The following is a 15,605-nucleotide window of genomic DNA, read 5'->3' as shown; positions in this document are numbered from 1 at the left end:
AAATGAGAGAGATGCAAGAAAATCATGAAAAGCAAGCCAACAACTTGCTAAAGGAGACCCCAAAAAATACTGAAGAAAATAACACCTTTAAAAATAGGCTAACTCAATTGACAAAAGAGGTTCAAAAAGCCAATAAGGAGAAGAATGCTTTCAAAAGCAGAATTAGCCAAATGGAAAAGGAGGTTCAAAAGCTCACTGAAGAAAATAGTTCTTTCAAAATTAGAATGAAACAGATGGAGGCTAATGACTTTACAAGAAACCAAGAAATCACAAAACAAAACCAAAAGAAGGAAAAATGGAAGATAATGTGAAATATCTCATTGGAAAAACAACTGACCTGGAAAATAGATCCAGGACAGACATTTGAAAAATTAAAAAAATTTAAAAATTAACTTGAAAGCCATGACCAAAAAAAAAAAAGCCTAGACATCATCTTTCATGAAATTATCAAGGAAAACTGCCCTGATGTTCTAGAACCAGAGGGCAAAATAAATATTGAAAGAATCCACCAATCACCTCCTGAAAGAGATCCAAAAGGAAAAACTCCTAGGAATATTGTAGTCAGACTCCAGAGTTCCTAGGTCAAGGAAAAAATATTGCAAGTAGACAGAAAGAAACAATTCAAGTATTGTGGAAATACAATCAAGATAACACAAGTTCTAGCAGCTGCTACATTAAGAGATAGAAGGGTGTGGAATATGATATTCCAGAAGTCAAAGGAACTTGGACTAAAACCAAGAATCACCTACCCAGCAAAACTGAGTATAATACTTCAGGGGAAAAATTGGTCTTTCAGTGAAATAGAGGACTTTCAAGCATTCTTGATGAAAAGACCAGAGCTGAAAAGAAAATTTGACTTTCAAACACAAGAATTAGGAGAAGCATGAAAAGGTGAAGGAGCGTGTGTTCATCCTTTGTTGCCGAAGAAGACCATGACATCAGAGAAATGACATGACTTGCACTTGACTTTGTTGTGAGTGAGGGAGGGCTGTGCAGGTCACCGCTCACTTCTCCTCCAGAGTCATCTGAATCCAGTGACCAGATATTCATCAGGATGACTGGAGATGACCCAAGATGAGAAAATTGGGGTTAAGTGACTTGCCCAAGGTCACACAGCTAGTGAGTGTCAAGTGCAGGTGAGATTTGAACTCAGGTCTTCTTAACTCTTGCACTGGTGCTCTATCCACTGCACCACCTAGCTGTCCTTAGGTGAATGAGTATCCTGAGGTGGGAGTGCCCTGGTGGCTAGTGAGACTGGTAGATCCATCCTAGCCATCCAAGGTCTCGCTGACAACTAGAATTTCAGAGTCATTGGCATCAATGAGTCCTGTTTTAAGCTGGCACAATCATAATGTGAACTGCTTGGCCCAGCCCAACATCAGTCTGGAAGGAGCTAGGCTGGCTGAGCAAGAGAATGACTTATTAATTAGCTATGCCAGAAAAAAGACTCATAGGGCTAGGCAACACACACACACACACACACACACACACACACACACAAATATTAACCACTTTAAGTTTGAATTCAAGCTTCTCAGGGATCAAATAAATGCCCAGGTGAGAGGGTGGTGCCTTGTTTGTGGTGGAGTGGATGTGTTTTTGTACTTCCATATTGTTATAACTTCGTAGTAAATACCCTTTTGTAAAAGCTAAAAAAAATTCTCCTTGGGAAAAAAAGAAATCTTATGGAAGGGAAGAATGACTAACTAATCAACCTTTCAGTTGCATTCCAGTTCTAAGTTGGTGAGGTACTATCTTTTTATTTATGTAGATATTTTGTTTGCAAAATGGGACAAGAAAAAATTGGAAATTTGCATAAGAAGCACAGAGAAATATGGTTGTTATTGTTTGTCCTTCATTCTCAAAGAGGATCATGACATCAGGGAAGTGATGCCATGACTTGCAAGTGAATTGGAATTAAGAGAAAAGCACCTTGAGAAAAAACACAGACCATTCTGAGGACTCCTCAGAGACAGTGGGACTAATGGTAAAGATGGCTGATGGGAACTGCTTCCCAGCAGCAAAGTAAAATATGAATGTGATTAAGCCTTTGGAGTTAATTGCTGAGAAAATATGAATCAGAGAATTGTTTGTGGAAAGGGGAGAAATCATATCAAGTAATATTGACTAAAATCTGGATTTATGATTTCTTAACCTAGATAGAAGTGGGTCACTATACATGTGGAGTAGGAGAGTCAGTGAGAAGGCAGGGAATTGAGAAATCAATGAGAGAAGCTGCTTACAGAATCTGAGACAGCAGAACATAGAACACAAAATACAGAAGCTGCTAAAGCTGAGACTCACGGAATACAGGTGATTAGAGATAGATAAGCTCTATAGTTGATGAGGGGAAATGATCTGATTGGAGGAAAGCTCTGAGGTTCAAGCTGATTGGAGAAAGTTGAATCTTCCACCTTTTTAAGAGTTGGCTACAGTAAGCTGCCTTGTTCCTTAGGGCTATTTACAGATTGAGAGAAGGGGATTTCCTTAGCTGTTTACCTATATTGCTCTTTCCTGTCTTCTGTGGCTCTAGAGGAAGAAAGCCTTCAAAGCCCAGCTAACAGATATAAATAGCTTTGCAGATCCTAGGCTTAAGGGAACTACTTTTGGATGATAAGAGTACACTGTCCTTTCAGCACTTAGCCAAGGTCATAGACCCAGGAAGTTCCAGGCTTAGAGTTGCCATTTGCTAAGAGAGTATAATGCTGCTTCAGCAGTCTGAGTGCAGAGAAGTGGCTTCCAGCCAGCTGGAGATTCTTTCACTTTTTTGTGTTATAACAAACCAACCAAAGAAAACTCATGTTAATTGAGGTAGTCAATGATGTCATCTTGGCTGTTGCATTGAAATGAAAAGCACTCAGGTAGGATGATGGGGCCAGGAAAGGAGAGGAGAGCCTTGAAAGAGAGGTCAACACCACCCCCTCTGCTACAAGTCTACATTTGATGACCACTACATTCATTTAAATACGTGGTAATATCTTCACATAAGAAAGTTTTATTTAAAAGTTTTATGATAAGGTATCAAAGGCAGTATAAGGTACTAGACAGAACATCAAAACAAGCATCAGAAGACCTTGGCCAACAATTTCCATCCCATTCAACCACCTATTCAGGATATCTGGCTATGCCCTGCCATGGATGCCCAACTTCTCCCCTGAGCCAGAATGTTCCACAGAGGGTCTCTAGAACCCCTGCCTCAGAGATGTCAATCCACTCACTTGTCCCTGCTCTGGGGATCACAAAATTGAAATTTGATTTGTAATTCCATTTTGCTAAGACATAAGCTAGAATTAATATTTCCATTTGCTGCAAGTTCTGCTCAGGTAACCTCAAGTCACTTGAATCTTCATTTTTATCATGTAACTAGTGCCTCCACCCTTGTATAGGTATACATCATGTCTTTGCATGTTGCTTTATTGTGCTTTGCAGATACTGTGTTTTTTACAAATTGAAGGTTTGTGGAAACACTGCATCAAGCAAATCTGTTGGCTCCATTTTTCCAACAGCATGTGCTTAAATAGCTTCTCTATTACATTTGGGTAATTCTCACAATATTTCCAACCTTTTCATTATTAGTATATGCTATGAAAATCTGTGATCAGTTATCTTTCATGTTACAGTTGTAACTGTTTTGGGGCCCACAAAACACATTCATATAAAACAGCAATCAATTGATAAATGTTAGGTGTGTGCCATTCCCTGTCTCTCTCCCTCTCCTCAAGCCTCCCTGTTCTCTGCAACACAACAATATTGAAATTAATAACCCTACAATGGCCTCTAAGTGTTCATATGAAAGGAAGAGTCAATCAATGTGGCAAATTTCATTATTGTCTTATTTTAAGAAACTGCCACAATCATCCTTCAACAACCACCACCTTGATCAGTCAGCAGCCATCAACACTGAGGCAAGACACTCCACCAACAAAGAAATTATTACTTGATGAAAACTCAGATGATGGTTAGCATTTTTTTTTGCAATAAAGCATTTTTTAAATTAAGGTGTATACGTTGTCTTTTTACATATAATACCAACACACACTTAATAGACTACAATATAGTGAAAATATAGCTTTTATTTGCACTGGGAAACCAAAAAGTTCTTGTAACTTGTTTTATTGTGATATTCATTTTATTGGGGTTATCAGAAATGAAGCAGCAATATCTCCAAGGTATGCCTGTATAGAAACTTGTATCTCCACCTTCATAACTTCACCCACACCCCGGAGAAACTTGCTGAAAGGTCAATTTCATCAATATTAAACTGTTGTAGTAACTCCAAGGCTTACATACTAATCACCTAACAACTGATCTCATCTCCAAATGATGTAATAGGGAGGAGCTGAAATGACACTTATCTCACCTCCTCATTGAAATATTTACCAATCAGAATTGTCTTATGACCTGAATCCACTCATCCAAAGGAATGGTCCAAGCCAGCCAGCCCCAAACCACCCAGATTAACCTCATCCCCCTCATTCCTAAAATATGTTCTCCTTGAGGGTGTTCAAATGTGAATAATTAATCAACTGGCAAAACAAATTACTTTATTACATTAGTAGAAATGAAATTTCTGAGGATTACCTAGGGGGTGAAATTTTTCAAAAAACAAAGAACTTCTGACATATGACTAGACAGGACAAAAATATACTCTAGGAGAAGGAAACTGAATTCAAATGCCTAGTTTATTTTTTAATAGAAACTTACTGACTTTTAATTGGGAGTTGAGGAGCACTTCCCCCTCCAACTCAGAGAAATTGAAAGAAGGAAATCAGTTAGAAGTAGAATAAGGTAACTGAAGCAATTCAAGACATTTGTTTTCACCCAACCCAAATGACATAAAGTTATGTAAAGAACCAAGCCAACTGAAAGAGCCAGACACATGTTAGCTATCATCATCATTAGGCAATTAAGATGTTGGTGGACCAAATTAAGGAAAACAATAAATATTTAGTTACAAAAAGTAAAGGAAAGCTATGAAATATGGGAAGCATCATGAGGTGGTAGAGTCAGTATTGGACTCAAAGGCAGAAGATCTGAGTTCAAGTCCTAATCCTTGCTATTGTGAGAAAAGCTAGGTGACATTCCACATCACTTATCTGCTCTGCTTAGTTGAAGCTCATCACCAGGAAACATCATCCTGGAAACTGCTTCCACTTTGGTGCTCACACCTCATCAGTACCCTCACTCACTGTACAAATCACATAGCTTTTCTGAGTCTTAAGGTTAATGAACTGCTCACTCTCTCTCACAGAGTAGAATAATTGAGATAATGCAGGTGCAAGCGCCTTGTAAACTGTAAAGTACCATACAGACATAAGTTATCTTCATAGTGTTTATTATTTTATTTCAATGGGGAAAAAGGTAGGGAAGCATTATCATCACAAGCCACAATGGTCTTGGGGTGGGGGAAACTCCTTGGCCTGGAGTTTAGGGTCAAAGACATAGATCTGGGAAGAATATTACAGACCATTCTGTCATATTATATTTGAGGAAGCTAAAGCCCAAGGAAGTTGAGTGACTTTTGAAAGGTCACACAGGAAGCTTATAAGACACCAGATGTGGGATCCAAACACAGATCCTCTGACTCTAGAGTTTACATACTTTTAATCATATTTAATCTTCCTGTTTGTTTCACAAGAAGCTATTACATGGTTTGTGACTGTATTAGCTATGTGAACTGTGATTTTCTTAGCTGTCTCATCCACAAAAGCTTTTACTTACTATTGGTTATTTTTCTTGGAAATAATTTCATAACAGAGAAGGATGAAAATTTGTTTCCAGCTCTAACGGGTTTTCCATTTTCCCAAACATTCCTCACACAAGCACTCAGAGAGATCTGTTTTGCAGTATAATTTTATATAGATCTGTTATCATAAAGAACAAAGGCCAAATAAACTGAGATTCTTTATTAAAGGTTGGAGCTCTGTGGCCCCTTGCCAAAGCACTCTTTGGCTTTACTGTTATTTGTTAGCTTCCTATTCATTAGTTTAAGATACACATTCAGTCCTCTCTTGGACTTTGTGTTTGCCTTGTGACAAAAAGGAGAAAGGAAAGTGTACTAGACATCTTTTTTTTTTAAGATCAAACTTCCATCCTTTAAGAAAAACATAGGAATGAAAGGAAATTAGTGCAAAGCTGTAGTGCCCCTAGGACAATGACCACTGGCAAAGCTGATTTACAGATTAGGGCCTGTAATGTTTCTTATCTTATAACTCTAGAGGTATGATGGCTTCAAATAGCCTGGCGTCTTCAAAAAGCACCAGAGAGAAGATATTTTCTTAGCTGTACCCAGAGTGAAACACTGCAGAATAATAACCTGTAATTCTAAGAAAGAAAGAAGGAAGGAAGGAAGGAAGGAAGGAAGGAAGGAAGGAAGGAAGGAAGGAAGGAAGGAAGGAAGGAAGGAAGGAAGGAAGGAAGGAAGGAAAATACTTTGGGAGGAGAGAAGGAATAAGAGGAAAAGGGAGGAAGAGAAGGAGGGAGAAAAGGAAGAAGAGGAGAGGCAGGAAGAGAAGGAGGAAGAAAAAAGAAGGATGGAAGGAGAAAAGGAAGGAGGGAGGAAGGGAGGGAAATGGTTTAAAAGAAAGGGAGGGTGTGATGGAAGGAGAAAGAGGGAAGAAGGGAGGAAGGAAGAGAATAAGGGAGAAAGAGGAAGGGAGGAGGGGAGAAAGAAAGGGAGGGAGGAAGGAAGGAAAAAAAAGAAGGAAGGGAGAGGGAAGGAAGGAGGGAAGAGAATAGAAAAAAGTTGTTGTTGTTGTTTTTTACAGCAAAGAAAACTGAAGTATAGAATAATGGAAGAAAACTGAATAGTGCCAGGTTTAAGTCATTGCCATTGTCTGGTTCCCAATCAAAGTTACCCTGGTTCATTCACTTCTTACTTGGCTCTATTTTTTTTCATGCCTCATAGAGCATGTCAAGTCAAATCTATGAGACAGCATGAAGCAAAATTACTGGAAACTTTAAAAAATAGCACTGTATTATAATTTATAGTGGCTTTGCCTCCACACTCTCACCTGACTTCTGCATAACCTATTCCCTAAGTAGAAGGTATCAATTGGACTTCCTTATTTGAATAGAACTCAAGAGGTGATATATGCCCAAGAGTTATGAGCTGACACCCCGACTGGTTGGTCTCTTTTCTGTGAAGAAGCTTTTCAGAAGCACCACTTGACTGATGCTGACCACAAACAGTAAGACTGTCTCCCCTACAGACCAGTAGGAAACACGCTCATTCAAGTCATCAGCTCGGTTCCGGTCCTGAGCTTCCCTGAGTCGATAATGTGTCTGAGAATCAATCACTGTTTTCAAGGCTTCATGAATGGTCACACAAGCAGACTCCATCTGGGAAAGGGGGAAAAGTCAAATATATTTCAAAGGCCAAGAACTGTTATCAATCACAGATTATCTGCTCTGGGGTAAAGGGTGTAAACTAACATCATGATCCCCAAACCTCTTCTTCCATAAAACTTTTCACAGAGCCATAAGTAGTAAAATGATAGGAGCTTAGTATGACCTAGTTTGAACCAGTTTAAACTAATCAAAATTGTCCATAACCATGGTGAATTCATTAAAACTGAGCAGAACTGGGTTAAATTGTTTGGCAATCAGTTGAACCAGTAGGAATTGCTTTCAACTATTCAGAACTGGTCAAAAAGTGATTTAGGAATAAGTAGCTATAGATTCAGAGTAACTGCATCTCTACTTTTTTTAATAACAAAGAAAATTCTAAAATTATTTTATATTTAGCAAAGTGATAAATTTCTTCAGTTACAAAATTACAAATCTTAATAAATCTTCCAAAGGAAGGCACTTTCCAGCAGTAACTGACCCAGGTATCAATAGTATATCAGAATGAATCGTTTTCAAAAGCACAAAACCCAGGGGTGGAGCCAAGATGGCAGAGTAGAAGGACAGACCTGCTGTAGCCCTCCCCACAAAGTCCATAAAATACCCATAAAAATGATTCTAAACAAGTTCTAGAGCAGCAAAAGCAAAAAAAAAAAAACAAAACAAAACACTGAAAGAGATTTCCAGCCCAAGGCAGCCTGGAAGGCCCATAGAAAAGGTCTATTGTACTGGGCTCAGAGCACAGCACAGCCCACAGAGCACAGCACAGCCTTGGCCAGAGTGACGCAGCATGGACAGGACCAGAGCAGGCTTCAGGGTGCCACCAGCAGCAGCTGTGGTTCCCAGATTCCTCAACCCACAAACACCAGAGACAACTTCAAAGGTCAGTGAGAAAGTTCCTTCACCTGGGTGAGAAGGGAGCAGAGTCCTGTCCGAGCCCCGGCCCCAGGAGGCTGCAGCATTCATTTTTGGAGCCCTCAACCTAAAGACTCTGGGGGAATTGAGCAGCTGATCTGAATCTCAGCCCTGAGTGGCAGCCTGAGACTGAGGAGGAGCACTGGCTGGCTCAGTGGAGCTGGAGGTGGTTGTAGAGAGGGAACCCTACTCCCAGAGCCTGTGGAGAAAAGCTTGTGGTTGCTTCCAGACCAGAGCACAGGCCAGGAGAGGAGCAAATGCCTCTCCCTTGATTGTGCCACCTTGGAGGAACTGAGAAATTACAGGTCCCTAGAGTATACCCTCCACCTGAGAAAGGACTCAAAAGTCAAGTAACTGACTGGGAAAATGCCCAAAAGGGAAAAAACAATAAGACTATAGAAAATTACTTTCTCAGTGAACAGGTATTTTCCTCCATCCTTTCAGAAGAGGAAGAACACAGCATACATTAGAGGAAGATATCAAAGTCAAGGCTTCTTCATCCAAAACCTCCAAAACAAATTTGCAGTGGTCTCAGGCCATGGAAGAACTTAAAAGAGATTTTGAAAATCAAGTAAGAGAGGTGGAGGAGAAATTGGGAAGAGAAATGAGAGTGATGCAAGAAAATCATGACAAGTGAGTGAACAACTTGCTAAAGGAGATTCCCAAAAATGCTGAAGTTTTGGCAAAAGAGGTCCAAAAAGCCAATGAGGAGAAAAAAGCTTTCAAAAGCAGAATTAGCCAAATAGAAAAGGAAATTCAAAAGCTTACTAAAGAAAATAGATCTTTAAAAATGAGAATGGATGAGATGGAAGCCAACGACTTCATGTCAAACCAAGAAATTACAAAACAAAATCAAAAGAATGAAAAAATTGAAGACAATGTGAAATATCTCATTGGAAAAACAACTGACTTGAAAAACAGATCCAGGAGAAACAATTTAAAAATGTGAGGACTACCTGAAAGCCATGATGAATAAAAGAGCCTAGATATCATCTTTCATGAAATTATCAAGGAAAACTACCCTAATATTCTAGAATCAGAGGGTAAAATAAACATTGAAAGAATCTACCAATCACCTCCTGAAAGAAATCCAAAAAAGAAAAACTCCTAGGAATACTGTAGCCAAACTCCAGAGTTCCTAGGTCAAGGAAAAAATATTGCAAGCAGCCAGAAAGAAACAATTCAAGTATTGTGGAAATACAATCAGGATCACACAAGATGTAGCAGATTCTACATTAAGGGATCGAAGGGGTTGGAATATGATATTCCAGAAGTGAAAGGAAGTAGGACTAAAACCACAAGAATCACCTACTCAATAAAAATGAGTATAATACTTCAGGGGAAAAAATGGTCATTCAATGAAACAGAGGACTTTCAAGCATTCTTGATGAAAAGACCAGAGCTGAATAGAAAATCTGACATTCAAACACAAGAATCAAGAGAAGCCTGGAAAGGTAAACAGGAAAGAGAAATTATAATGAACTTACTAAAGTTGAACTGTTTACATTCCTACATGCAAACATAATACTTGTAACTCTTGAGACTTTTCTCAGTATTTGAGTAGTTAAAGGGACTATATACATATAGACAAGAGGGCACAGGGTAAGTGGAATAGGAAGGGATGATATCAAAAAAACTAAATTAAGGGGCAAGAGAGGAATATAGTGGGAGGAGAAAGGAAGAAATGGTATGGGGCAAATTATCTCTCATAAAAGTGGCAAGAAAAAGCTTTTTCAATAGAGGGGAAAAAGGAGGAGGTGAAAGGGAAAAAGTTAAGCTTATTCTCATCACATTTGGCTTAAGGAGAGAGTAACATGCACGTTCAATCTGGCATGAAAATCTATCTTACACTACAGGAAAGTAGAAGAGAAGGGGAGAAGCGGGGTATGGGGGATGATAGAAGGGAGGAAAAATGGGAGGAGGGAGTAATTAGAAGTAAACACTTTTGGGAAGGGACAAGAACAAAAGAGAGAACAGAACAAATGGGAAACAGTATAGGATGGAGGGAAATATAGTTAGTCTTTCACAACATGACTATTATGGAAGTCTTTTGCATAACTACATATATATATATATATATATATATATATATATATATATATATTTATATATATATATATATTTATATATATATATATATATATATATATATATATATATATAGCCTATATTAAATTACTTGCCTTCACAGTGGCAAGGGGAGGGAGAAAGGAAGAGAAGTTGAAACTCAAAGATTTAGGAATGAATGTTGAGAATTGTTTTTGCATGCAACTGGGAAATAAGAAATCCATCTTACCCTACAAAAAAAGAAAGAAGATGGGGATAAAGGAAAGGAGGGTGTGATAAAAGAGAGGACAGAGTGGGGGAAGGGGTAATCAGAATGCATGGTGTCTTGGGTGGGGGGAGGGGAGAGATGGGGAGAAAATTTGGAACTCAAAATCTTATGGAAATGAATATCAAAAATGAAAATTAATTAATTATAAAAAAGAAAAGTACAAAACCCATTCCTTTAATTTTTTCCAGCTTTTTCACCCATAAAACAAAGGGATTAAAACAGATGATGCTTTTAACTCTAAATTTCTACAACTCTATGAATTTCCTAAAAGTAGTCATCAGATCTAATCCCTAAATGTTAACAAGAAAGGTTTCTGAAAATCCCTAGGATAAGATGAGGAATAGCCAGACCCTATCAAGTGAACAAGGAAAATTTCAGAGCCAATGTTTAGCAGGGCAATAGATAACAGGGTCACTTTTGTGACCCACAAAAGTCAAGGTGAAAGACAATGTGACCCAGAGACCAAGAAGGCCTGGCTCTGATTCTTGTCCAAGCAAGAGATCCTGTCTGACCAGTGACCCAAGTATTGTCACATTCAGATATGCTGAAAGTCAAATAAACTTACATGCACTTACTTACCTGTGTCAGTGCAGTGACTCTGTTTCCCATCTCTGGGAGAATGGGGGGTTCATCTCCAATTATAAGGTCAAAGAAGACAATTTTATGGGAAAAGGTGGAAAACTCATTACTGAAGCAAAGCTTGTAGATTCCTTTCATCTCTGTTTGGTGAAAGAAACTGTCATACTGCTTCTTGGTTTCTTTGTAAATTGTCTTTCCATGGGGGTCTTCAACAAAGCAGTCTACATCATAGTGTCCACCAGTAATGACCTGTTGACCACAAATGGCCCCAGAGAGTTTGTAGTTACGCCACAGAACATCAGAATTCACTTTGCTGCAGAACCATACATAGACAAAAGCAACCCCAAATATGTTCTGTCGGTGACCTTCAACGGAATGATGCCCCAGGATAATGGATCAGAAACAGACTAGGAATATTAATAGAATGAGAAGTTTGAGATCTTGTTTCAAAGGAACTACTCATGGTTGAAATGAGTAATGGTTTTTCCTTTTTTTTTTTTACTTTGTTCTATGTTCTATGGGGCACTCAGGGGGAGATTATAAGGTCTCAGGTAATAAAACAGAGATTTAAATAGCAACATGAACCAACCCCCTCAGAGAAGCAGTTTAAGCATTAAATAGATTTCCCCCAGGGCTTGTCTTTCTCAGCAAGAGAAAGTAAGGCCAGTTAATGCTTTCAAATATTTGAAAAGCATTAAGAAAATAAATAATTGAACAAATAAATTAATACCACAGTTGAATAAAAACCATTCTTGTTTTCACAGAACATAGGGTCTTAGAAATCTTAGATATCTTAGATATCATCCACTCCAGCTTCTTACACTGTAAGAATCCTTTCTACACCATTGGATTTAGAGTGAATGCTGAACTTGGGATCAAAAGACCTAGACCTGAGTGTTGGCTCTGTAGATTATCTGTAGGTATCTTCTAATCTGTAGGTATTTAATGTCTTTGGGTCTCTGGGTCTTTATTCATCAAATGAGAAGATTGGATCCAGGGGTGGCAAACCTGTGTCCTATGAGCTTCTATGAAGCTCAAAATTTTAAGACTTACATAAGTGATAGTTATTATTGTCCTAAACATGTTAACCAGGTATTTTACATGTTCCTGTTATTAATGCATAAAAATGACACTTAAAGAATTCATTCTTAAGTCTGCTTTAATATACAGGCAAAAAAGAACACATGAAAAATTAGTATGACCTTGTTTACCAATCTTTACTCCCAGAGCTTTTCCCACAATACATTTGATGTCCTGGTTTTATTTTTAAGCTATCTACACTTAGCCAGTGTTGAAAAGTATCAGGCTCTTAGACCATAAACTTCCATCACTCAACAAATGATTTCACAGTAAAATACAAAGTTTGATCCTCCCTACTGCATTTCAATCCTTTGAGTGATCTATACAGAGCAAAGAGGCAGTCAAGGTCTCCCTCGTGTGGCCCTTAGTATCACTGCAACTCAGAAGCTGTACAATGCAAGTCCCCCCATGGGTGGGGCATATATCTTAAGAGATCATTTAATGCATTCTCTACATTTCACAAATAGAGAAATTGAGAGCCAGGGCTGATGAAACGACTTGCTTAAATAAGATTACAACCTATTCAGTGGTCAGGTTATTTTCACTTTTAACAGGCTGTTAGGTGCTTGCTAAGTTTCACTCACTATTGTTGCAATGAAAGTTTTGCAAGGCAACGGTGGAGCGCCTACTTAGCAAGGATTAGAACAGAGGACTTCAGAATGACTAGAACTGTCTAAACAGATATGAGACTAACCAAATGACTCAGCTTTCAAGAAAAGATGAACTAGAAAGGATGGGGCAGAGCATTCCAAGCATGAGAGGCAACCAGTGCAAAGTGCGGAAGCCAGACAGATAGTAGCATATTGGCAACAGCAAGCCAGCTGGTGCAGTTGGATCAGTATGCAGACAGTAAAAATATGGAAGACTAGAAAGGTAAGAAGAAGCCAGGTTGTGAAGGGCTGTAAATGTCTAACAAAGGAGTATGCATTTTATCCTGGGTGTCATTGTGACCCGCTGGAGTTTACTGAGTTATCAGGGGCAGGGAGCATGGGGATCTTGGCACAGCTAGTCCTGTACTTTAAGAAAATTATTTTGGCAGCTGAGTGGGGGAGCCATTGGTCTGAGAAAGATCCTGAGAAAGGGAGACTAATCAGTTAGAAAACCACTGTACTAGTCTAGGCAAGGGATAATAAAGTCCTGTACAAGGGTGGTTAAAAAGGGGATGTATGTTAGGGAAGGTAGTGAGGAGTTGAGGATGATGCAAAGGTTGAAAGCCTGGGTCACTGGAAGAATGGTGATACTCTAGCCAATATTGTGAGAAAGGAAAGGAAAGGAGTGGGCATTTTGGGGGGGTAGGGGGGACTGAATGACGTTGGGCAAGTCACTTGATGTTTATGGGCCTCAGTTTCCTCCTCTGTAAAATGCAGGAGTTTGAACAAATAAGCTCCAAAGTCCTTTCTAGCTCTAAATTCTGTGGACCAATTTGTCCCTAGGATGCTGCTGCAAAAGGAGAGTTAGTCAAAAGCCTGGACGACTTAGGCAAGTACTTTAACCGCTAAAGAGGTTCCCTGGCCTATCAGGAGACCAGATACTAAAGGAGGGCAGCAAGGTGGCAAGCTTGAGCTTCAAGTGGCATCCCATCTTAGTTAAGTCAGGGCCGGCCTCCTCACTCCCCTCCATACACAATCCTTCTCTGCAATCTGAGAAAGATGCCAGCAGAGATGGGGAGAGTCCAGTCGCAAAGCAAAGCAGAGGAGAACACCTTACTTGATAACCCAGGGTGAATTTCACCCCCTGCTCCACTTCCTCGTGGAAACACTGCTTGGCGCTGTCCGGCAGCTCGAAAGTCAGCTGGGTGCATGGCAGCACCTGGGCCCGCAGCAGCAGCAGCAGCAGCAGTTGCAGCAGCCGCCGCCGCAACAGCCCCAGAGCGCCAGCGGGAGCCCGGGACCTCATGTTTCTGGGCTTGGCTAAGACCCCCAGGCCAGACTCAGGGCTGGCCGGCCCGTGCAAGCTGGGGAGCCGAGGAGGACGAGAAAGACGGAGAAGGGGCGCCCACCTCCCCGCCCTCTCCGTGCAGCAGCACCCGGGGTAGCGCTCAGCTGCCTGGCCTGACGTGGCACTAGCGCTTGGAACCTGGCTCTTCCGGGTGGCTCCAGGCTCCTTTCTTGGGGCGGGACTGAGCTCTTGGAGGAGGCGGGGACTGGTCTGACTGTGGAGCCAGCCAGAGTTTCCTTCCCTTCCTTCTCCCCCAGTCAGTTTGAAGACATGGCCAGCAGGGGAAGGCACCTTCTTGTCCTTCTAGGGTCACTGTTAGGTGACTGACTGTAGCTCAAGGGAAAAGACATCTGTTCCATCTCCTTCCTTTTACAGATGAAAACTGAGATTCAGGGAAGTTGAGGAATTTGCCCTGGTTCACAGGTGTCCGATTTTTCCTGGGAGGGGAGGGGAGGAGATGAGGGATGGAGGAAGGAATCTGGATGGAAAGAGAGGGACCACTGGTTGCAAACATCCCTTCCCTTGTCTAGTAGTAACGCAGTAGATAGATAAAGCGCTGGACCTGCAGTCAGAAAGTGCCTGAATTCAAGCTTGTCCTTACAAACTAGATGCAAGACTCTGCCTGCGTCTTTCCTCATCTATAAGGGGATGATGATGATGGTGATGGTGATGAAGATGATGATGATGATGGTGATGGTGATGAAGATGATGATGATGATGGTGATGGTGATGAAGATGATGGTGATGGTGATGAAGAAGATGGTGATGATGGTGGTGGTGGTGGTTATGATGGTGATGGTGATGGTGATGATGATGATGATAGCACCTACCACCCAGAGTTGTTGTGAGGATTAACTGGGATAATAGTTTTAAAGTCCTTTGCAAATTTTAAAGTGCTCTATAAATACTAGTTATTTTTGTCCCTTCTTTGGCCCTGGGCTTTCTCTCCCTGAATCCTAGAATTATTTCTTCACCTTCTGGCAACCAGGGATTTGGTTTCAGGGTTTGGAATTTTGGTTTCAGCAATTTGGGCTGAAAAAGTGCAATGCCTTCAGCAAATGTAATCCACCAAATGCCAGAACCAGCCTATGTCTGGTCAGCCCTAATTAGCTTTAACAGAAATTATCCAGTCCCAAGGTTATAATAATAGTTTCAGTCCATTAAAGTTGCAAGTAAGTTTTTGAAGAATCCCTAGATGGATTCAGTCATTCAGCTACAATTTGCCATAATGAGCCAGGCCCTGTACTAAGCCCTAGGGATTCAAAGAAAGGCAAAAATGCTTTCTGTAGGAGGTGGCTCCTAAAGAAAGCAAATCTTGATCCTCTCCAAGGCCTCAAAGGTCTCTTCAAATTTCTTTGTATAGATTTAATTTTATTGGTACCTAGTTTTACCCAATAAAATGTAAGTTCCT

At 40.2% G+C, this 15,605-nt stretch overlaps 1 protein-coding gene across 2 annotated transcripts in view; it reads right to left on the bottom strand.

Moving 5' to 3' along the window:
• Window positions 1-14,361, bottom strand: part of TMED3 (transmembrane p24 trafficking protein 3) — a 33,131-nt gene extending 18,770 nt beyond the window's left edge. Inside the window, exons 1-3 of one of the 2 annotated variants that reach the window (XM_072618870.1) lie at window positions 13,964-14,361; window positions 11,177-11,425; window positions 5,319-7,341 (exon numbers count right to left, since the gene is read on the bottom strand). In XM_072618870.1, the coding sequence (XP_072474971.1) occupies window positions 7,105-7,341; window positions 11,177-11,425; window positions 13,964-14,152 (675 nt within the window). In that variant the 5' untranslated portion in view covers window positions 14,153-14,361 and the 3' untranslated portion in view covers window positions 5,319-7,104. Of the gene's footprint in view, window positions 1-5,318; window positions 7,342-11,176; window positions 11,426-13,963 lie in introns of those variants that run through there. The other variant, XM_072618863.1, reaches the window with a different exon arrangement.
• Window positions 14,362-15,605: the final 1,244 nt, after the last annotated feature.

Source organism: Notamacropus eugenii, chromosome 1 (genome assembly GCF_028372415.1).
Source record: "Notamacropus eugenii isolate mMacEug1 chromosome 1, mMacEug1.pri_v2, whole genome shotgun sequence".
In the NCBI taxonomy this organism is placed as follows: Eukaryota; Metazoa; Chordata; class Mammalia; order Diprotodontia; family Macropodidae; genus Notamacropus; species Notamacropus eugenii.
Note: the sequence above shows the minus strand (reverse complement) of the source record. Positions and strands in the feature narration are given on the sequence as shown.